We start from the raw sequence: 22,899 nt of genomic DNA, 5'->3' as shown, positions 1-22,899 counted from the left end.
TTTAAAAAGTAATTCAAAAATAATTTAAACTTTTAAGCAAAAAATTTTTATTTACAATATTTCGGACCNTTAAAAAGTAATTCAAAAATAATTTAAACTTTTAAGCAAAAATTTTTATTTACAATATTTCGGAGCAATAAACTTACACATTTATTATAAAGTCGTTCAAATAATATGGCGAAAAATAAATAACACGAATTTAAATAAACAAAGATAAATAAAGTATTTGTTGTGATTTAACTAAGGGTTATGGAAACAATGAATGCATTTGTCCTAGCTTTGGTCCCATGATGATGACTGTGATGTCGTCGTTCGTACAAGGGTGCATTACATTTACTTAAAAATAAAAAATAAAAAATAAAAGTAGTACGTGGTTTGAGTAGTTTAGAAATACTCAATAAGTATCTTTACTGCTGGGGTCGAAAAATGTATATACAAACAATCATGGTTTGACATATCCTTTCGTAAAACATTTCATGGCCTTAAACTCTGCTTTACGGTCCGAGCAAAATTTAGATATGTAGTACTTCTCAACATTAACCTACGACCCACGATATGAAGTTAAGAGATAATATATGATTCAATTCATCAAACGGTGCCAACTAATTATACTTTTCGCTTGAAAATAACTTACAACAAACTAGCTGCGAATGCTCCTAAAAATGTCAAAATGAAATGATCCAAAATAGTTGGGAAAGGGACCCAAGACTACACTCCAAAGAGGAATTAAGCAGATATTTAAGAAATAATAGTAAAATGTAAGAAATGAGAAATTACTGAGAAGACAGAACCATAGTAAAAACGTAAGAAATGAGAAATTACTGAAAAGAAGTAGCGGAGAGAGGTGATGTATGTACTCAACAAAAGTTTTTTTAATTCGATATTTTCATTTTTTAAATTAAATTTCATTAATTAATTATAGGAGTTGCGCGGTGTACCTAAGTCCATTAATATAATCATTACCAGTAAACCATGTACATCCAACTTAGTTTAAAGGTTGAAATTTAATTACGTGGAGTGTGGAGTAAGTTTTTAAATTTTAAAAAAATTGAAAATTANTATTATTATTATTTTTTTTTTTTGGAGTTAAATAATTTAAGCAATGAATTGTATAAAACAAGAGTTGGATATTTATTTACAAATAATTTAGCCCTAATTCAACGAGGTTGAATGAGGAGGAGGATAAAAGAGTACGAATTTCTGATGGCTCAATCCGTCATTCGAATCGTCTTTGCAGCTTAATCGAGGGCGTGTTCAGTCCAATTCGTCTGGTCTCTGAGTCGTTCCCACGCTCTCGCCTTAGCTGCCACTGTCGGGGAGTGTTCGGAGCTTCATTTCTCCCGCAGCTTCTCCCCAACCCATCGCTACCAATCATCACTTGCAGATGTACTCCAACTAACCCTAATTCCTTCTCCACTCACTCGCTCACCGTCTCATCAAACCCACCTTGGTTCCCACCACAAGCCCTAGAAAATGTCGGGCGGCTTTTTCCGGGTAATGATCTAAACAAACTTACAACTCAGTTTTCAGCTTATTTATTTATCTCGAAACGAATCGGCGTGTTTCTGAAGCTAAGCCTTAACATTTGGTTGGGCGATTATCTGGGATTTAGTTCTGTTCTTCACTTTCTGTTGTTTGGAAAATGTCGAGGCTTTAGGTTTTGATTGGACGAGTTCTTCATAAGCCAGAGGACTTCCCATCTTGTTTTTTGTTTATAAATATTTTTGGGTGTTTTAGCTAGAAGAATTGTTGTTTTTCTTGTTAGATCAGAACAAAATTTTCAGAAATGATTTATGTTTGTGGATTTATCCCGTATGTTTATGGTGTTCATCTCCTTGCATTCATACCTCCAGTATTTTCTTGAGGTTTTCATAGGTTTTTCTCTTTGTTTCATTATCATTGACTAGGGTACGTCTGCGGACCAAGACACTCGTTTTTCGAACAAGCAAGCAAAGCTGCTGAAGACACAGAAGTTCCCGGTTGAACTAGAACAGTTGGTTTGTTTTTTTTTTTCCCTCTTCAAATTACTATTATATGGTGTTCGTTCAATAGTCACAGATGTTTGTTTACGATTTGGTAATTGCAATTGTGCTAAGTGTTTAACCGTGCTGTTATGAATATCTAATTATTTTAAGGGTTAATCAGTAAATCTTACGCACGAGTGATGTTTCTCAGGTGGATATGACAAAGGTGAAGATGGATGTTATCAAGCCGTGGATTGCTACGAGGGTGACTGAGCTCCTTGGGTTTGAAGATGAAGTTCTTATTAACTTCATATACGGCCTTTTGGATGTCAAGGTAGTCAAAATATTTGTACAATAGAATTCAGGCAATTTTCTGCTACCTCAATATTTTACTCTACACTTCTCTCTCTCTCCTTCTCCCTCTCTCCATCTATCTATCAACCTTTGAGATGGTAATAGGTATTTTATCCAATNAATAGAATTCAGGCAATTTTCTGCTACCTCAATATTTTACTCTACACTTCTCTCTCTCTCTCTCTCTCTCTCTCTCTATCTATCAACCTTTGAGATGCTAATAGGTATTTTATCCACTAAGTTCGGATTTGCCTCTCAGATTTTCTTATTATAATTGCATTATGTGATACATGGTCGTTCCTTTTTGTGGCAACTAATTGGTTGCTATGCTCAAGTCATACTACGCTTGTGGCAAAAGGCAGATGAATTGAGGCTGTCACAGTTATAAAAATAGATATTCTATTTGCACTTGGGCAACATACTCTNGTCGTTCCTTTTTGTGGCAACTAATTGGTTGCTATGCTCAAGCCATACTATGCTCAAGTCACAGTTATAAAAATAGATATTCTATTTGCACTTGGGCAACATACTGTTCAATATGCATCAATTATAACTGCTTTGGTGCAGGAAGTAAATGGGAAGGAAGTTCAAATACAACTCACTGGGTTCATGGAAAAGAATACTGTGAAATTTATGAAAGAGCTTTGGACACTACTCCTTAGTGCCCAGAAAAATTCNGGAAGTTCAAATACAACTCACTGGGTTCATGGAAAAGAATACCGTGAAATTTATGAAAGAGCTTTGGACACTACTCCTTAGTGCCCAGAAAAATGCCAGTGGTGTCCCTCAACAATTTTTGGATGCCAAAGAAGAAGAAATTAGAAAGAAGAAGGTTCTGGATTTGGTCAAGATTTATTGTACTAGTGGTAGTTACTTAGATTACTTGGTGTCTTTCTACTGACTTGTTCTCTTTGATTATTACAGGCAGAGTCAGATTTTCTTGCAAATGAAATTCAGAAAAAGAGAGAGAAGGAAAATCGAGAAATTGAGGAGCAGAGATTGAAGAAGATGGTAATTAGTTTATTCATGTTGGAGTTACTATTTATTCAAATTGGTTGTTGGTCATAACTTTTCTTTGTATTTCCTCTGGCATTCAGCTAGCTTCTGCAATTATTTGGGTTCATGTCCTTTACCTCAAACTACTGTAGGATGATGGGGCTGAAAAGGTGGCCGCTTTGGAGCCTACCTCAAAGAATGTGCGCTCAAGGGCTATGAGAAATCATTCAGAGGAAGAGGAAGGGGCTGAAAAGAGAAATGGTTTTAGGGGAAGAAGCAGGTAACGAATTTCAATAAACTGATTTTCAACTTTAGTGTGATGATTCATTTTTGTACCTTTAAAATTATATCGAAGTTTACCTTCTTTCTTATCAAGTCTATGTCATTGCTTGAAGAGAATATGCGAATGACTTAAGATTTTTACTTGGACAATGTCNGATTTTCAACTTTAGTGTGATGATTCATTTTTGTACCTTTAAAATTATATCGAAGTTTACCTTCTTTCTTATCAAGTCTAATGTCATTGCTTGAAGAGAATATGCGAATGACTTAAGATTTTTACTTGGACAATGTCATGGAGTGTAGTGGTGGGAGTTTTGAGTATGATTGATAACAATTCTGCCACTGGATGCTACACCATCACTTTGGTTTGCTTGTGCTAAGAAGTCATGCATTCTGTCTTCTTGAAAGTGCACTGTAATGTTCAACCGGATTCTTGACTAGAAGTCTTTGAGAATGATATACTCATGCATGTCTGATATTTATAACGGTATTGCTAAGCATAAATAAGCTTCAACTACAAGTGACCAAGAAATTTTCTGTATATAAGAAAGTNGTTCAACCGGATTCTTGACTAGAAGTCTTTGAGAATGATATACTCATGCATGTCTGATATTTATAACGGTATTGCTAAGCATAAATAAGCTTCAACTACAAGTGACCAAGAAATTTTCTATATATAAGAAAATGCATAACTTCTTCTAACCAACATATACTGAATTGAGTATTAATAAAGCTAATAATATATTGTAACAGAGTCTGTTGGTGTCATTTAGCTCTTCAATCTCCTTTACTCCTGGATTATTTTCCAAATTGATGCATGCTGCCCTCTTGGAATTTCTTATCATATTTCACAAGTCACAAATATGTGGCACATGGGTCTTTTGCAAAGGCTCACCTACAAGGTCTTTAAGCCAGCCGGTTTTAGTAGTAGTTCTAGAAGTTACTTTAAGTACGCTGTCTATTTTAATATGATAATAGGGATCCAATGTAATTAATATATTTATATTAGTTAAACAGTTGCATATCTTATTTTCTTGTTACTTCTAAGTTTTAGAGATGCACGTGTCTATTTGTGTTACTACAATAAAAATGTTTTTTTTTTTTGATAGAAAGTATGTGAGACTACTATGGCGGTTTTTGGAATCTCCTTTTTTGTACTAATGTTTTTGTCATACTTTTTTTTTAGTGATAGACACAAGTCAAGAAGCATATCTCGATCACCTCAACGACGACGGAGCTCTTTTTCACGAGCAAGATTGTCTGCGAGTCCACATCGAAGGGATCGTCGTGATTCATTCTCTCCCCGACGTAGAACACCATATTCAAGGAGATCTAGATCTACTTCACTTCGTAAATCTCGTTCTCCTTCTCAACATAGCTCACCATCTCCTCCTCGTAAATCACCATATCGATCACCTCCACCTGTACAACGTCGATCATCATCACCTACCCGCCGAAGGTCACCATCAGTTGATAAGCATAAGAGATCACCGTCACCCGTAGGCCAACGTAGGTCACTATCACCTATAAGACGTCGTCGTTCACCTTCAGGTATTCGACGTCGTAGATCACCGTCACCTAAATGGCGTCGTAGATCACCATCACCAGAGTGGCGCCGTAGGTCTCCGTCACCTGGACGACGTCGTAGATCGCCATCACCAGGGCGACGTCGTAGGTCACCATCTCCTATACGGCGTCGCAGGTCGCCATCTCCTATACGGCGTCGAAGGTCACCATCTCCAGTACGACGTCGAAGGTCACCATCCCCACCACGGCATCATAGATCACCATCTCCACACCGCCGCAAGTCACCTGCTTTTGCACGTCGTCGTAGATCACCATCTCCATCACATCGTCGAAGATCACCATCTCCGGCACGCTATGGCAGATCACGCTCACCTGTTAGACGCCACAAGTCTCGCTCTCCAGTACGACGGCGTTTGTCAACTTCCTCCTCACCAGTACGGAAATTGGATAGGTCATCACCACTTGATCATCACAGAACACCCTCACCTCTGGAACATAGATCTCCATCAACCCCATTGAGCAAATCACCTCCATCACCACTAAGGTCATCTCCAGCACGCCTCAAGAGATCAAGTCCATCTCGACGTAGATCCATTTCACCATATGATCGGAGTTCATTGGAGGAGCAGGGAAACCTTTCGCCTGTCAAAAGAAAATCTGCACATCAGAGGAGGTCTCTCTCTCAATCTCCCGGCAGGTAATTCTTCTCTTCTGTGTTAAGCTTGCATCTTGTGTAATAGTTTCTACCTACTTGCATGTGTGTTTGATGATTGTCTGAAATAAGTAGACACAATCAATTTGGATTTCGGGCGCTAGGAATTATATCTTATGCAATCTATTTTTGTAAATTGTTGTTAAAAATTGCTAGATGGCAAGGGTACTAGCCACTACAGAAAAATAAATCTACTGGATGTAGCTGATTTTTTGTGTGGATATTTTATGTCGAGAACCTTCAAATCAATGTCATAATGAAGCACCTAAACAAAATTAGGCTTTCAATCAGATTTCTGATATGCATAGCTTAATGAAAGATGTATCAATTTGATTTCTCTATTCACCCATCAGAGGTTTAGCCAGATAATCATGGACGAAACCTGTAGTTGTCCTTGAGGTCATAAATACAAACTATAGTGGTCCCTGCACAGCCAATTAAAACCCAAATTCCTGAAGGCAAGCTGTAGCGGTCACTAAATAACACTGGTCCTGAGAGGCACTTTTCCTTGTTGTTAGTCCCTGTCGTTGAGGATGCATACATTTTTTTTATTTGCTGGGGAGCGTTTAAAGATTTGGATCAGATTCTTTGGAAATGTGAATTTGAGTTTCCTTTTGGATTCTTATTTGGAGTTAATTGGAGTCTTTAATTATCTGTTTGGCTCATATGATGCTATTTGATGATGGTTTTTGTTCGCTTTGCGATAAGGGTTAGATTCTTTGACATTCGAGTTCTTTTGACATTCTTTGGAGCATTTGAGAAAATTAGGAGAGCTTAATGGCCCCTCTTTGTACTTTTGTTTTTCTGTAATAATCCTTTATATCTTATTCTTTTGGATGGAAGTTGTTTTGTGTATGCTTAGGTTTGCTCGTTTTGACTCCTATTGAGCCGTCAGTTGTGTAGCCTTTTTTTGTATCCTTTCCATTTCTCTCCGTGCACATTTTTTTCGAGAACATATCCTGGAGTTTTCAGTTGCATTGTGAGATATGATTGTCTTGTGGGATTAATATGCACATTAATCTTCATTTATCTTGACGCTGTTCAGATGATTAAGGTTTCTTCATGGTTTTGATCACATCTTAAAACTGTGATACAGAAATGTTCAGACATCCCCAGCATCCCAACAACCTTCTAGGTCATTGAGGTCGCCAGAAAGGAATTCTAGGGAAGGGAACAATTCCAATACCAGAACATTGGCTTCACCATCGTCTTTGGAGAAGTCTCCAGCACTAACAGATTCTCCACCAGTTACGAGGAGTGCTAGCGATGATAGGAGGTGATCATTTTTCTGATTTATTATAACGCTTCGTGTTTTTCTATTTCATTAACTTTTCGAGCTTTTTTAGTTTATATGATTGTTGCATCTTTGGGAGGCCAGTCCTCAGTTTTGTAAGGGTAAACGAACAATGTTCTCATCATGGCAGGTTAAGTTCACCACGTTCACGGGCAAAGCAGTATCGTCATGACAGCCATTCAACAAGGACAAGGGAAGACGAGGTCACCTACGCTAGGTGAGTTCAATTATGAGCCAATGAACTATTCATTTGTTCTTGTGGGTTTCATTTTTTGGATTGTTATTTTTTATTATATTCCTTGTAGGGAGAGTGGGAATAGAAAGTCCCTGAATTCTTCCATTGTCGGTAAGACGAAAAATTCTCCTGTGGATGCCAAAGTTCTCTCACCTGGAAGGTTAGTTTATGAACTTGCACCTGATGCTTTGGAATTTAGAAAGAAATATCAGGAACTAAAGACCTCATTCTCCCATCTCTTGGACAAATATATTCTGATAGTTTAATCATTTATATGTGAAGTCACAGATTTGCGCTCGTGTTTGTGTTTCATGTTTATTTTTGCAGTAGTAAGCATTCTCGAAAGGAGGCGCCTGCAAGCCCCGATGTACAAAAATCTTCGTCATCACACAAAGAAGGTATGAAACAGGATGAAAAGAGCCATTCGCTCCCAAGTAAGACGAAGGAAACTGAGCATTTGACAGTTGAAAAAGTTGATCATAATAACCGGGACGAGGCTTCAGATTCTGATTTGGAGGAAGGCTATAAGCGTAAAACTGGAAGTAAGGAGAAGAAAAGACACAGAAGATCAGACAGACACGACACTTCTTCAGACTCCGAAGACAGCTATGATACTGAATTGGAGAGGAAGGAAGCCAGGAGGAGGAAGAAGGAGGAGAGGAGGTTGCGGAAGGAGAAGAAGCGCCAAAAGCGTGAAGAGCGTAGGCGGAAAAAGGAAGAGCGGCGTGCAGAGAAGACAAAAGCTAAGGACCTTAGTGACGATGACTCAGATGATGGTCAAGATGCAAAGGATGAGTCTTATAAGCGTAATGGCGCAGATGAGGCCGAGCACAAAAGACTAGAGATCGAGTTGAGGAAGAAGGCACTGGAATCGTTCAACGCGAGGAAAGGAAGAGGCCCTGAATAGTCTGTATCAAGTAAGTATCTTTTTCAAATTTCAGAATAGTCTGTATTATGAAGCACATCTTTTCACATAAGAGGTACATTGTCATCTGTAACTTCCCTTTAAGCCATGCGGCTGAATTCACAAATGGTGATTTCTTGAATGTTCCTTTGAACACAACTCTAATTAAGTTTCCATATGATGGAAAGACAATTACCCTCTTGCCTTTCTTGAGCTTGTTTTAGGCTTCTTTTAGATGGTCCGATACATGACTTTTCAAATTGCATTCGACCGTTTTAAAAACGTTTAATGTGTGGAAGTATGTTTTATTTTGTTGAACTATGTTCAAATTGGTGATTGATTGATTAAGGTGGTTGACATTATTGTTATTTGTTTAATTAGATACTTGAGTGACTTCTAATACTTATATTTACTAATAAGTAATGTGTTTATTTTTTGAAATAATTTAACCAAAGTTTGTCACAAATTTTATTCTTGGGTTACTTTAAAATAAATTTTAGAAATTACACGAAAAATTAGAATGATTTACTTAATTGAAATTACACGGTCAATTAGAATTGTTTACAAACATATGCAGATACTAAGAATGGTTTCAAACCTGACATGAATGAATAACTAAATGATTGATAAGGGCGCACACTAAAGGATGAGGTTAATACAGCCAGAATCACACCTGTAACTTAGGTCAATTCACGAGGTTTTTTTTAAATCCACCAGTAAGATACACGCGAAATACGTACAGGATCATCATTAAGACTACATCATACTTGCCGACCATCTATGAACCGATCGGATTAACCAACCAAAGTTAGCTTCCGTTATTATATATTGAACAAAAGCAAAAGCCTCAGTAACGGTCAGCTGAATGATCGATAAGGGCGCATGAATGAATAACTAAATGATTGATAAGGGCGCACACTAAAGGATGAGGTTAATACAGCCAGAACCACACCTGTAACCCGAGTCAATTCACGAGGTTTTTTTAAATCCACCAGTAGGATACACGCGAAATACATGCAGGATCATCATTAAGACCACATCATACTGCCGACCATCTATGAACTGATCGAATTAACCAACCAAAGTTAGCTTTCGTCATTATATACCGAACAAAAGCAAAAGCCTCGTCAACTAAATGATCGATAAGGGCGCAAGAAACACGGTGGAAGATGGAGGGACGAGGGGTATTTGAGAGATTTCACATACATAGAAGTAGCTTTAAAAAGGTCAAAAAGGGCATTTAAAAAAAGTGGATCACTTTTGAAAATAAAACACGATTTGGATTAATTTTGCAATTTTCGAAGGTGTTGTTGAAACTCGAATCGCAGACTGGCGAAGCCTGCAATCTGTTGAGGCCATCCCCAAGAACAATGTTCTTGGCTCTTGTTTCTCCTTCACCCTTCGATTCACTCTCTTCTTCTACCTTCAATCCCTCACAGCCCCATCTTTCAACATTTTCTTTATCTTCCATTTCCCGCTCCTTCAAACCTTTTTGGCTTCCCACATCAAATTCAACTCACAAACTCGTTAAACGCCTCAAATCCATTAGAAATCAAGCTGAATCCGACTTCAAAACCAAAAATGGCAGCACACCAGGCGACCATCGGTGGTCTCTTCACGGAACGACGGCACTCGTTACCGGCGGCACTCGCGGAATCGGGTAATTTTATATCTATGTAGACATATAAATTATCGTTTTAGATTGTTGGGTTTTGTTCCGCTGTTTTTGAGAATTTGGAAATGGTTTTTGGTTTAGGCGTGCGATTGTGGAGGAATTAGTGGGTTTTGGTGCGAGAGTGCATACTTGTTCTCGGAATGAGAATGAGCTGAAACAGTGTTTGAGGGATTGGAAGGATTTGGAGTTCGAGGTTTCTGGATCAGTTTGTGATGTGTCTGTTCGAGCTCAGAGAGAGGAGCTAATGAAGACTGTGGCTGATACTTTTGATGGGAAACTCAACATTCTTGTAAGGTGCACCTTTCTTGTGCTTTGCTTAGCTTTAGATTAAGATGCATTTTACTTTGTTGGGTTACTTTCCTGTTCTCTCTTGTGCTTTCAATGGTTGTAAAAGTGATATCAAAACTCACATGAGTCAATGCCAAGAACTAAGTCTAGGAAGCTACATGAAGCCTTAGCTAACATGTGTAGAACCATGAGTGTTTGGCTCAAGGAAGTGCAAATCATAGGATGAAGAAAGCTTCTATTCAACATAGGCTAAAAGACGCTTCCATGTATTGGAGGTGTAACGGCCCAATCCCACTACTAGCAAATATTGTCATCTTTAGGCTTCCCCTCAAGGTTTTTAAAACGTTTTTGCTAGGGAGAGGTTTCCACACCCTTATAAAGAATGTTTCGTTCTCCTCCCCAACTGATGTGGGATCTCACAATCCACCTCCTTTGGGGTCTAGTTTCCTCACTGGCACTCGTTCCCTTCTCCAATCGATGTGTGACCCCACAATCCACCCACTTCGGGCCAGCGTCTTTTGCTGGTACACTATCTTGTATCCACCCCCCTTCGAGACTCAACCTCCTCGCTGACACATTGTCTAGGGTCTAGCTCTGATACCATTTGTAACCGTCCAAGTCCACCGCTATTAGATATTGTCCTCTTTTGGCTTTTCCCTTTCGGGCTTCCTCTCAAGATTTTTAAAACACGTCTACTTGGGAGAGGTTTCCACACTCTTACAAAGAAGGTTTCGTTCTCCTACCCCAATCGATGTGGGATCTCACCGGAGGACTTCCTCCTTGAAGACGAGCAATTACCAAAGGCCAAATTCCATAGACAAGCTTTGGAAACCCACACACGAACCTTTGGACATTTTGAGCTATCCTTTGAGCCGGATTCTAAATGTGTTTCTAAATTCCTTTAGGTTAGTTACTCACCCTCAAAGGCCTAGGAGGAAGCTTGTAGCTAGTAGGAGGCATGCCTAATTCGTACGTTTAAAATTGTTGGATATCTTGATGATGAAATGAATTTGAGAGGTTTTTCTATGAACCCATCTTCCAGCATCAAATGGGCAAATTCTAAATCCAAGAACAAAAAAAAAACATGATTCTTTCAATCCTTACAGACCATGAACACCATTTCTACGATCATCAATCTTGTAGGTAAACAATGTGGGTAGAAATATACGAAAGCCAACAACAGAGTTCACAGATGAAGAATTTTCTTTCCTTATGAAAACGAACGTCGAATCTGTCTTCCATTTATCTCAACTCGCTCATCCTTTTCTAAAAGCCTCGGGCGAGGGGAGCATCGTGTTCATGTCCTCCGTGTCGAGCTTTGTCTCTCTGAAGTCCATGTCTGTTCAAGGAGCAACAAAAGGTGATCGATCAGTGATCAATGTTACCTATGCTTTCCAAGTTTTATGGATGCAAACATTAGTTTCCTGAACTTTGTAATGACTCTTTCCAGGAGCTATCAATCAACTCACAAAATATTTAGCTTGTGAATGGGCAAACGACAACATAAGGAGCAACGCGGTTGCCCCGTGGTACATCAAAACGTCAATGGTAGAACAAGTAAATCTCGAATAACCCCATTTTGTCTGAACTCATGAATAATCACTCGTGATATTTGTCTCGCTTTACTCGTGCTATATATATCTTATCTGCTAGGTGTTGAGTAACAAAGCATATGTCGAAGAGGTATATTCTCGAACTCCACTTCGACGACTCGGAGAACCAAGTGAGGTATCGTCTCTGGTTGCATTCCTTTGCCTACCTGCTTCATCTTATATTACTGGCCAAATCATTGGTGTCGATGGAGGGATGTCTGTTAATGGCTTTGATCCAAGTTAACATTAGAAGGAACAGAGATATTGAATGTTTTTCTATATACTATTCTAGTGATCATTTGTTTGTTTAAGTGTCCAAATTATTGAATAAAGCTCGCCCGAACGATTGTAATATCTATCGGTATATATTCATTCAAGATACGTTTTATAATTTTCTTGTATATCTTATAGTGTGAAACTAATAACGTAAACAAAAATGTAGCCCGATATAATTTTCTTGTATATCTGAAGTAATTTTAGATAACCAATATATTTTTTTTTTAAAACAAATTAATTTAAAAAAGTTTGTGGCTCATCCAGTTCAGCGGTGGATCCATTGTTTATCCTATTTGGGTGTATGGTCAGGTTCTTAAGGGGTGTGTCAGAACAATCGTGGGTCTACATTTTTTAGGAATTATATGATAAACCGTGGGTCTACATTTTTTAGGAATTATATGATAAACCGTTGCCAATTGACATGAAATCGAAGGAACTTCTGGTTAGGGGTGTTGGGTTGAGGGATTTTGGCTTTTTTTGACTCAACCAAAAAGATTTTTTTTGACCAAACCAAAAAGTTCTGGTTGGTTAGATTGGTAACCCAACCAAAAAATTTTCACAACTCAACCCAAACTTCTATTTTTTAGTTGTTTATTTTTGAGTTGTTTGGGTTGGGGTTGTTAAAAAAAAAAAAAAAATTATTTTTTGTTTTTTTTTGGATTCCAGTTGTTAAAGAAAATTATTAGATAAAAGATAATTAAAACTTTACAAACAAACCCAAATCAGTTCGGGTTTAAAAAAAAGTTTGATAAAAGATAATTAAAACTTTACAAACAAATACAAATCAATTTATAATTATTTTCAATCGAGAACAACGAGAGAAAATGGGGTTCCGGTTGTTAAAAAAAATTATTTTTTAAAAAAAGTTTTAGATAAAAATTAATAAAAGTTTACAAACAAACACAAATCCATTTATAATTATTTTCAATTAAGAACAACGAGCGAAAATGGTAAGATATTAACATAGTTCTATACGAAAATATTATATATGACAAAACAAAAAATATTATAAGTGAGAGATAATCCAGTTAGAGAGTGTTTAATGTAGAACAAAGTGCCACTCTCGCAAATTTTTCATTAATATATTCCTCTTAGTTTATTTTATATATTGTTATTTGGTTCGGGTCAACTCGAGGATTTTATCCTATGAACTCGAAACCAAATCGAGTCAGCTCGAGTTCAGAAAAATGAATCCAAACTAACTCGAAAAACTAATCCAACTCAACCCACACCTATAGGTTGAGTTAATCCAGATTGTCGGGTTGTTGGGATGTGATTGAAAAAAAAAAAAAAAAACTATATTAATAAAAATTATATATCTTGATTTCTTTTGAAAAATATTATTTTAAATTTATAATTCTATCACAAAATCAATAAACAGTTATAACTGAATCAATTTTGTTTATTTATCAATTTTTACAAATATTTGTAGATTTAAGTATTTATAATTTATTAACAAAATGGAGTAATTTAATTGATATAATTACAATTTTTATTAATAATCAAAATTAAATTGATTGGAAATGGAAGAGAGAGAAAAACGAAGAGTAAGAGAGAGAAAGACAGGTCCGGCTGGAAATGGCAGAAAAAGGCAAATCAGTGGACGGAGAGAGAAAGAGATACAGATTAGAGATTCATATAAAAACGCAAACCAAAAACCCATAGATTCCTTTGTTCTTCCAGTCTGTCTCGGTGGCCGCATCGTCTTCTTCTGCACTGCCCTGCTCTCTCCTGCTCCATTCTGATTCCCATTCCCTGCTTATTTCTTCCCGTCTTTCATGGCTGCTGCTCTTCTTGAATCTGCCTGGCAGGTACTGCTTTTTCTCTTCATAATCTTGTTCTTTCCGCCCTAGATTTGATCTTCATTTTCAAGCACCGATTAGATTCTAAACTTCTGCGAGTAGTTTTTTTTATTTTAATTTCTTACGTTCGTTTTCGAGTAGGTTTTGATGTGGGAGTGTTGTCCTTGAATTTCCCTCTCTTATTTGTTAATCGATTGTTGACGTGAGAGTGACATTGCGGTTTTTGATGTAATTTTAGGTTGAATTTCATCTTCTATAGTTGATTTGAAATAGGATCTTAATGTTGAGAGCTAATGATTTGCACGTTTGATGTAATATGATGAGGTTATGCGTGCCTTTTTTTTAAAGATTTTTTGTTTGTTTTCCAATTGGAGGATTGAATTTGGGTTGCGTTCGAATGAGTGTTTCCTTTAATTGAAAACATTGACTTGCTTGAGTGTAGAATTCCACTATGGTTCTTATTTGTAGAATTAAACTGTGTTTCTTTTTGTATTTGGTGCTTCTTTGATGGGTTTTTTTTGCTCTATGGTGCAGTATTTGATTACGAATTTTAGTGATTTTCAACTCGCTTGTTTTGGAAGCTTCATAATCCATGAAAGCGTTTTCTTCTTATCTGGGCTTCCCTTTATTTTTCTCGAAAAAGCAGGATGGCTGAGCAAGTACAAGATCCAGGTTTGCTTTTTTACTTCACCACAAATTTCATAACCAATGCATATTTAGTCAATATTTCATACTTGAATTAGATTTACCTTCGTTAGTGATTCATGTATGGGTTATGAACTAAATTAGCAGTTAGCAGCACTTTTTCTGGAAAGATTCGAAGTTACAGGTTTGATATGGAACAACTTAGTATTTCTTCATTCATTCTCATCCAATTAAAAATGTAGGATGGGTTGATTTCTTGATCTTGATTAATTGTGAGATTAAAAAAATTATTGGTCTAGGCTTTAATGTCAACCTTACTTTTAAGACGAAAATGCAGCACTTTGACTAGTTCTAATTTTAATTATCCTTATCCTTTGATCTCCAATGGAGAAGATTACAGGAAACAATGATTAATTTTTTTCTTTCCCGCTTTTTGATAATGAACAATTTCATTTATATATGAAATTTACAAAAAGGATAATATCCATGGTTACAAAAGGCTTTCCCAATCGATTAACATGATAAATAACCAAGTCAAAAAAAAAAAAATTGAAGGGGGCCTCCTTGTTTGTAAAGACTGTTAGATTCCCCTCCCCCACCCCACAAAAGAAAAAAAAAAGATGCCCTAGAAATGTTCTTCTAAGCAGAGCTTTCGTGTTTCGAAAAGGGTAGTTTTGGTCAAACATGTTGGGTGAAAGCAATTTTGTGGAAAGTGAGCCACTCAGATTAGGAAGCCAAATCCATGAATCCTCTGTTGAGCAAGATAGCCACTCGGAAAAAACACGCACAACAATCTTGCACGGGCAGGTGGCGAGACTAATTGGTTGGTAATCAGCCACTGTTCAGGCTTCAAGCTTCTTTGGGATGAGGCAAATGTAAATTTCATTGAGATTTGTGTTTATGGTTCCATTATGGAAAAAATATTGGAACAATCTCATAATATCAATTCTTAGAATGTTCCAACATTTTTTTAAAGAATTCGGTAGCAGTACCATCTAGGCCAGATGATTTGTCTGTTCCAAGAAGCTGTACTCCCTTGTATACTTCAAGTTCGGTGAAAGGAGCTTCTAAATCAGTAGCCAAAATGACATCAATCGGACTCCAATTTATGATAGTGGGAAAAGTCTCCAGTTTACACTTTTTTGTGTGTAAAGCTTTGTAAAAAGCCAAGAATTCCGGAACTATGTCATCCTCGTTAAGCACTCGTCTACCAACAATGGAGAGAATCTCAACTATGGTGTTCTTCCTTTCCTTTGCAGCCATAACCAATGAAAGAATCTGGTGTTAAAGCACCTTCTTCTATCTATCTACTCTTACATTGCTGCTTTCAGCTTTGTTCCTCCTTTGCAGCCAAGGACAATAATTCAGCTTCCATCAACTTCCTATGCGTATGTTGAACTATGAAAAAAAAAAAAAAAAGAGATGAAAAAGGAAAGAACTGTTTCTCATTGATTGCCTTATAGACGATACTGCTGATACTTAAGGATGCAGACAAAGTACCTATCAACTGAGTTTTCCAGCTCAATAATTACAGTTCAATTAAGTCATGGAGACTTTTGAGATGATATCCGTCGGAATGAGATAAGAGAATTCCAATTCCATTACTATTCTTTTTTCTTCTCAACATTGAAGAAAGAATGAAAAAAGGTAACAAGTAAAAAAATCAGAATCCCCAGATTGGTAAAATCGTGCCATCCTTCCCTAGGGAACGTTGCCCCTCGCTACTGCGTTCTGTTAGGCCATTGATTATAAGAAGAAATGTAGTTTTAACTCACTCTTAATTTTGGATGAATTATTTTTAGTTGTGATATAAGTCTTTTCTGCTTTCTGCAGGCAAAGACTAATAGTTCTGCTGCACAAGGAAAATGTATTTCACGTCTATTGCTGTATCATTTTGGTGTAAATCTGCCAGTTATGATTGTTTCTTATCCTGTCTTCAAGCTTATGGGAATGAGAAGCACTCTTCCATTGCCATCCTGGTATCTTCTGGTTCTTTATTGTTTTCTTATCTTGGATCATAGCATTACCTTTGATAGGATTTAAGTTAGTTCCGGTTTCATTTAATGTAGGAAAGTAGTTTTCGGCCAGATAATATTTTACTTTATCGTGGAGGATTTTGTTTTCTACTGGGGGCATAGAATTTTGCACACCAAATGGCTGTACCAGAATGTGCACAGCGTTCATCACGAGTAAGTGAGATTTATAAACGAAAATGAATGATTATTCTGTGTTTTCCCATGATAAAATTGTCCTAGGCTGTTCTAAGTTGCTTATCAAGTGCAGATATGCTACCCCTTTTGGACTAACATCAGAATATGCTCACCCTGCTGAGATCCTGTTCCTTGGATTTGCTACCATTGTCGGTCCTGCTCTTACCGGCCCCCATCTAATGACTCTGTGGCTATGGATGGTTCTTAGAGTGCTCGAGACAGTCGAGGCTCATTGTGGCTATCATTTTCCGTGGAGCCCTTCAAACTTCATACCTTTATATGGGGGGTGAGTCATGTTTTAATAAGAATACGTTGTACTATGTCTGTTGTTCCTGAAATCAGCTTCTTTGCTCGTGCTCCACAGTGCTTACTTCCATGATTATCATCACCGTCTGCTTTTCACAAAATCTGGCAACTACTCGTCGACATTCACTTACATGGACTGGTGAGTTCTGGTCCAAGAAGGGTCCAACCATTTGTTTTGTTTACATTATTGGTTTGAACTTCATAGCATTAAAACCAGCTTTGTGGAACACTCATTTACTTCAATAGATATCGAAAACGATTATTGACAAAGACGTTTCGTTTTGCAGGATATTTGGAACGGACAAGGGTTTTAGAAATTTGGAAGCTATAAAAAAGGCAGAAAGTTGATGAGCTGAGGAAAAAGTCGTCGGGTCGAGTCGAGTCGGGTACATTCGAGATAGGTTTCTGATGAATAGGCACATTTGAAAAGGTTTAGTTCATATCACCCTTTCTTGTGTGCCATGATGTGTTTTATGTCTTTTTTTTTTTGTTGTTTAAATTTGAGTATTCTTGAGTAATGAAGAGCTATGGAACCTTAATCATCCTTCAAAATTTAAGAATATATATATTTTTTTTTTTTCTTTCTTGTATTTTGATTAGGTTTTATTTTTAATCCTTATACTTTCCAACTATTTTAATTTTAGCTCGCTCGGCTCGACCCTTGTCAATGGTCACCTTTCCTCACCATCATCCTCCCCTATTTCGAGCCACCACTCCACGTCGATCAAAGCCTCGGCTTCTACTGCCTTCATTGCCATGGTTTCGAGCAACGAGAGTATGAAGCTTTGGCTTCTGCTGCGTTTGCCACCATGGTTTTAGTTTCAAGCAAAAAATATATATATATATATATATATATATATTTTTTTTTTTTGAAAGTGTAGGGACTAAATTTGGATGCTTTTAAAATACAAAAACTAAAATAAAATAGTGATACAATTATAGATATTGGACACTTTCAAAGTGTGAACCAAAATATTAATCCTCGAGACATCTAGGATAGTGTCCTTTTCAATATAGGTGATTGAATTGAATGAACTTAATTTATTAACAATTAAAGCATGTTAAGTGGGAATGAAAACTTGTAAAAATGCTCAAATATGATTGGTTGAAGAGTACTTTGTAAATTTAAAGCTCGATTAATAGTTTAGTTATGCAATTTATTATAATATTTATGAGCCTCCATTATCAAGTTACTAAGTGAGGGTTGCTTGGGTTCATCAATCTAGCAGTGAACTTGTCTTCGTTTTATAATAGTTCGCTTAGTTTCTTAGTAGTAGGCCAAGGGCCACTCCCCAATGATTATATAATGTGGGGACTATTATAGGTACTACAAATTCTCTTATCTGAGATGGTCCACATTTATATCATATGAGTTGGTAGATATTGGGTTGAGCCCTAGACACTATGATATGCAGTATCATTAGATTGTTATGTGGAGATGGTTAGGTGGTCTCCAACTGTTCAATAGTGAACTTGTCTCAATTGACAAAAGTGGCAAGCACAAGTGTCACTCCCTCTTGATTAGAATGATTATATGATACGAGAGCTACTAGAGAGTTTTTAACTAATCTCTAATAGTGAGTTGTCTCAATTGAATATACATGTATATGTACTACCAATTGGAATGATTATGAGGTTGCGCCTAACTTACATGTAATGTATGATTTTAAAATGATGATACGAAATAATAAAGAGTGAAGCTAGATTATCCAAAACTCTTAGATAAAACTCAAATGAGATCGATGATCTGAACCTAAAATCAAACCCTATGTCTAATAATAAGGTTAAACGAATAATTGGATTTTAAGGGTGTTAGGAAATATAATTCAAATTTTATAATAATTTAGACTTGATTTAAAATTATAATCCGAATAATTGGATTGGGTCATCTAAAACCGACGAAATAATTTGATGATTTGTTTTCTATTTTTTAAATTTTAAATATATAAACGCACTTTCACAATATTGATTAAAAAATTATAATAAACAAAATAATATTCGTTTTAAATGTAAAAAAATTGATAGTCCAGTTAAGCCACTGAGCCATATGGGATCGAAGAGGCATCGGCCCGTTTTCCTTCCACTGCGAAGAGAGGGAGGTTATCGCTGTTCTGTGAAGCCAGCCTCACGCTTTGCCCTCCACTTTAGAAGCAAATGAAGCCATGAGCCTTCATCCAAACCCCATGGTTTAGCTCCCAGCTTGAAACGGGCGGGCCAGACATAAGCCCACTTCGATCCCAGCCCAGCGGAGTTGGGAACCGTCCAATCATTTTAATGCCCCTACTTAGGTCATAAGCTTGCGTAACCAAGCTCGGCGATTAGTCCATGTGCCAATTGCCTTAATAAATAAGATTAAAATTTAGATTATTCTCGATGTGGGAGAAACAACTTAAATAGACACATGCTCGAAACTCACCCTCAATTTTGGAAGTTTTTATATACATTAAATTATTTATTACTCATTTTATTTTAAAAGTTCTATTTCTACCTTCAATCTTTTATCATTATTTCAAAACAATTTTTTTAAATAGAAAACAAAAATGTGTACAATTTTTACCGACCAACGAAGACAAAAGCTCTTTTTTCTATAACACCGATTAGTTCGAAAAGACAGAACGGATAGGTATAAAACAATATAGTTTTGTGGAGCACTGATTTACTTCACTTCAATAAATATGGAAAACGATTACTAACAAAGACATTATCTTCCCCTATTTCTAGCCACTGCTCCTCGTCAATCAAAGCCTTGGCTTCTACTGCCTTCGTTGCCTGATGATTTTGTGCAAAGAGAGTATAGAAACTATTTTGTCAAATCAATTAATTAAATTTAACCCAAACTATGACAACAACTATTTTGAAAGTGTAGGGACGAAATTTGGACGCGTGCAAAGTACAAAAACTAAAATAAAATAACTAAACAATAATAGATATGGACACTTTCAAATGTTTCCAAAATAATATTTTAACTAAGAAAATAATATTTTAACTAAGAAAATAATATTAATTCTCGACTCGATATCTAGGATATTGTAAAATTGATGGGAGAGTATCATATAATATAAATTAAGAAAATTAAAAGTTTGATTAATGGTTTAGTTATGCATTTTATTATTATATTTATGAGCCTCCATTATCAAGTCACTAAGTGGGGGTTGTTCGGGTTCACCAATTTAGTAGTGAACTTGTCTTGTTTTACAATAGTTCCCTTAGTATCTTAGTAGTACGCCAAATGGGAAGACACTAATGATATAAATGAATTTAAAGAAGCTCGCCCGTTCTTATAAAATAATGTGGATAATAACGTATGACCCGAACAACACACTAATGATATAAATGAATTTAGAGAAGCTCGCCGTTCTTTAAAATAATGTGGATAATGACGTATGACCCGAACAACTCAACCTAAAATATCGAAAAAATAATAGTCCGGTAAAGCCCCACAGCACTGGACCCCATATGGGATCGAAGGGGAATCGGCCCGTTCTCCTTTCTTTAAAATAAGGGGAATCGGCCCGTTCTCCTTCCACTACAGAGAGAGGGAGGTTTTCGCTGTTCTGTGAAGCCAGCCTCACGCTTTGCCCTGCACTTTAGAAACCAATGAAGCCACGAGCCTTCATCCAGACCCCATGGCTTAGCTCCCTGTTTGAAACGGGCAGGCCAGACATAAGCCCACTTCGATCCCAGCCCAGCGGAGTTGGGAACCATCCAATCATTCTAATGCTCCTACTTAGGTCATAAGCTTACGTAACCAAGCTCGGCGATTAGTCAATGTGCCAATTGCCTTAATAAACAAGATTAAAATTTAAATTCTTCTCGATGTGGGAGAAACAAACTTAATTGGACACATGCTCAAAACTCACCCCCATTTTTAGAAGTTCCTATATACATAAAATTATTTATTACTCATTTTATTTTAAAAATTCTATTTCTATCATTATTTCAAAACAATTTTTTCATTAAAGAAAAAACAAAAATGTGTACTCTAATCAATATGGACGAAAGTTCTTTTGTCTGGAACACCGATTAGTCTAAAAAGATAGAACGGATAAGTATAAAACAATATAGATTTGTGAAGCACAAATTTACTTCACTTCAGTAGATAAGGAAAACAATTACTAACAAAAACATTTCGACTTCTTCAATTGGCAAGATATTTAAAACTGACAAGGGTTATAAAAATTTGGAAGCTATGAAAAAAGGCAGAAAATCGTGGAATGATAGAGAGCTACAGAAGAAGTCATCAAATCGAATCCAATCGTCGAGTTGGGTTTTCAGCAACGAGAGTTTGAAGCTTCGACTTCTACTGCATTTGCCATCATGGTTTGGTTTCGAGTTTTTTTTTTGTCAAATCAATGAATTAAATTTAATCCAAACTAATGGCACAACTATTTTGAAAGTGTAAGGGACCAAATTTGGACGCTTTCGAAGTACAAAAACTAAATTAAAAGAGTCGATATGGACACTTTCAAAATGTTTCTAATATAGTATTTTAACTAAGAAAATAATATTAATCATCGACTCAATATCTATGATAGCCTGTTGTTTTAGGATAGGCTACAAAAACAAAAAAATACCATTGATTGTTATGCACGGTAAGTAAATGAAAACTTGTAAAAATGCTACAGATCACCATTGATGGATTAGTTATGTAATTTACTATGGTTTATATATAGTTTATATTTATGAGTCTCCATTATCATGTTACTAAGTGGGAGTTGTTCCCGTTCGCCAAGCTAGCAGTGAACTTGTCTTGTTTTACAATGGTTCGCTTAGTATCTTAGCAGTAGGCCAAATTAGGTCACTCACCTTTGATAATTGCGGGAGTTATCATAGGTTCGTTAATTTTTAGCTACAAGTTGTCTTAAGATGAGATGGTCCACATTTGTATCATATGAGTTGATAGATACTGGGTTGAGACTTAGATGCTATGATATGCAGTGCCATTATATTGTTATGTGAAGATGGTTACGTGGTCTCCAACTATTCTTAAAGAGTGAACCTGTCTCAATTGATAAAGGTCTGCATATAATCTTAATAGTTGGCAAGTACGAGTGTTGCTGCCTCTCGATTATATGATATGAGGGGTTATTGGAGAGTTGCGAACTAATCTCTAATAGTGAGTTGTTCGATTGAAGATGTATGTATATATACTATAAATTGGAATGATTTCGTTATTTTACTTTAAAATAATGTGGGTAATGACGTATGACCCGAACAACTCAACCCAAAATATCATTCGTTTTAAATGTAAAAAAATGATAGTCCGGTTAAGCCCTACAGCACTCGGCCATACGGGATCGAAGAGGCACCGGCCCGTTTTCCTTCCACCACAAAGAGAGGGAGGTTTTCGTTGTTCTGTGAAGCCAGCCTCACGCTTTGCCCTCCACTTTAGAAGCCAATGAAGCCATGAGCCTTCATTCAGGCCCCATGGCTAAGCTCCCTGCTTGAAACGGGCGGGCCAGACATTAGCCCAATTCGATCCCAGCCCAGCAGAGTTGGGAACCGTCCAATCATTCTAATGCCCCTACTTAGGTCATAAGCTTGCGTAACAAAGCCCGGCGATTAGTCCATGTGCCAATTGCCTAAATAAAAAAGATTAAAATTAAGATTCTTCTCGATGTGGGAGAAACAACTTAATTGGACACATGCTCAAAACTCACCCTCATTTTTAGAAGTTTTTATATACATAAAATTATTTATTACTCCTATTTTAAAAATTCTATTTCAATTTTTTCATAAAAGTGAAAACAAAAATGTATATAATTTATACTTACCAAAGATATAAGCTCTTTTTTCTACCACACCGACTAATCCAAAATGACATAAAGGACAAAGAT

General features: G+C 36.6%; 3 protein-coding genes across 5 annotated transcripts; all 3 read left to right on the top strand.

The window, feature by feature from the left end:
• The first annotated feature begins 1,145 nt into the window (after positions 1 to 1,145).
• On the top strand, positions 1,146 to 8,476 carry LOC111786788 (serine/arginine repetitive matrix protein 1-like). Of its 3 annotated transcripts, none has more exons than XM_023667014.1 (12): positions 1,146 to 1,494; positions 1,908 to 1,997; positions 2,176 to 2,298; positions 2,886 to 2,923; positions 3,021 to 3,150; positions 3,243 to 3,329; positions 3,467 to 3,594; positions 4,783 to 5,820; positions 6,932 to 7,111; positions 7,260 to 7,346; positions 7,435 to 7,524; positions 7,692 to 8,476. In XM_023667014.1, exons 1-12 carry the CDS (start codon positions 1,474 to 1,476, stop codon positions 8,269 to 8,271), a joined length of 2,592 nt encoding a protein of 863 aa, XP_023522782.1. In that variant the 5' UTR covers positions 1,146 to 1,473; the 3' UTR covers positions 8,272 to 8,476. The 3 variants fall into 3 exon arrangements, with proteins under 3 accessions (XP_023522782.1, XP_023522796.1, XP_023522790.1); XM_023667028.1 differs by having other exon boundaries at positions 2,886 to 2,947; positions 3,045 to 3,150; XM_023667022.1 differs by having other exon boundaries at positions 2,886 to 2,994; positions 3,092 to 3,150.
• A 1,049-nt stretch (positions 8,477 to 9,525) lies between these two features.
• Positions 9,526 to 12,214, top strand: LOC111787414 (tropinone reductase homolog At5g06060-like). Its single transcript, XM_023667375.1, has 5 exons — positions 9,526 to 9,928; positions 10,025 to 10,232; positions 11,375 to 11,591; positions 11,682 to 11,788; positions 11,885 to 12,214. Exons 1-5 carry the CDS (start codon positions 9,639 to 9,641, stop codon positions 12,065 to 12,067), a joined length of 1,005 nt encoding a protein of 334 aa, XP_023523143.1. The 5' UTR covers positions 9,526 to 9,638; the 3' UTR covers positions 12,068 to 12,214.
• Positions 12,215 to 13,648: 1,434 nt separating this feature from the next.
• Positions 13,649 to 17,624, top strand: LOC111787435 (methylsterol monooxygenase 2-2-like). Its single transcript, XM_023667393.1, has 7 exons — positions 13,649 to 13,910; positions 14,436 to 14,573; positions 16,380 to 16,525; positions 16,616 to 16,735; positions 16,830 to 17,042; positions 17,121 to 17,201; positions 17,350 to 17,624. The coding sequence occupies exons 1-7, from the start codon at positions 13,878 to 13,880 to the stop codon at positions 17,408 to 17,410; spliced, it is 792 nt and encodes a 263-aa protein (XP_023523161.1). The 5' UTR covers positions 13,649 to 13,877; the 3' UTR covers positions 17,411 to 17,624.
• The last annotated feature ends 5,275 nt before the right edge of the window (positions 17,625 to 22,899 follow it).

Source organism: Cucurbita pepo, chromosome LG02, assembly GCF_002806865.2.
Source record: "Cucurbita pepo subsp. pepo cultivar mu-cu-16 chromosome LG02, ASM280686v2, whole genome shotgun sequence".
Lineage (NCBI taxonomy): Eukaryota > Viridiplantae > Streptophyta > Magnoliopsida > Cucurbitales > Cucurbitaceae > Cucurbita > Cucurbita pepo.
The sequence above is the reverse complement of the archived record's forward strand: the minus strand, read 5'-3'. Positions and strand labels throughout refer to the sequence as shown.

What these genes read in the sequence shown, in the direction of transcription:
- LOC111786788 (XM_023667014.1), top strand. Translation starts at nt 1,474, where the DNA reads ATGTCGGGCGGCTTTTTCCGG. An exon ending in TGTCGGGCGGCTTTTTCCGG is followed by an intron (nt 1,495 to 1,907) that starts GTAATGATCTAA and finishes ATCATTGACTAG; the next exon opens with GGTACGTCTGCGGACCAAGA. An exon ending in AGTGCTAGCGATGATAGGAG is followed by an intron (nt 7,112 to 7,259) that starts GTGATCATTTTT and finishes TCATCATGGCAG; the next exon opens with GTTAAGTTCACCACGTTCAC.
- LOC111787435 (XM_023667393.1), top strand. Translation starts at nt 13,878, where the DNA reads ATGGCTGCTGCTCTTCTTGAATCTGCCTGGCAG. An exon ending in TTCTTGAATCTGCCTGGCAG is followed by an intron (nt 13,911 to 14,435) that starts GTACTGCTTTTT and finishes TCTATGGTGCAG; the next exon opens with TATTTGATTACGAATTTTAG. An exon ending in GTGCACAGCGTTCATCACGA is followed by an intron (nt 16,736 to 16,829) that starts GTAAGTGAGATT and finishes TATCAAGTGCAG; the next exon opens with ATATGCTACCCCTTTTGGAC.
- LOC111787414 (XM_023667375.1), top strand. Translation starts at nt 9,639, where the DNA reads ATGTTCTTGGCTCTTGTTTCTCCTTCACCCTTCGATTCACTCTCTTCT. An exon ending in GGCGGCACTCGCGGAATCGG is followed by an intron (nt 9,929 to 10,024) that starts GTAATTTTATAT and finishes TTTTTGGTTTAG; the next exon opens with GCGTGCGATTGTGGAGGAAT. An exon ending in ATGGGAAACTCAACATTCTT is followed by an intron (nt 10,233 to 11,374) that starts GTAAGGTGCACC and finishes TCAATCTTGTAG; the next exon opens with GTAAACAATGTGGGTAGAAA.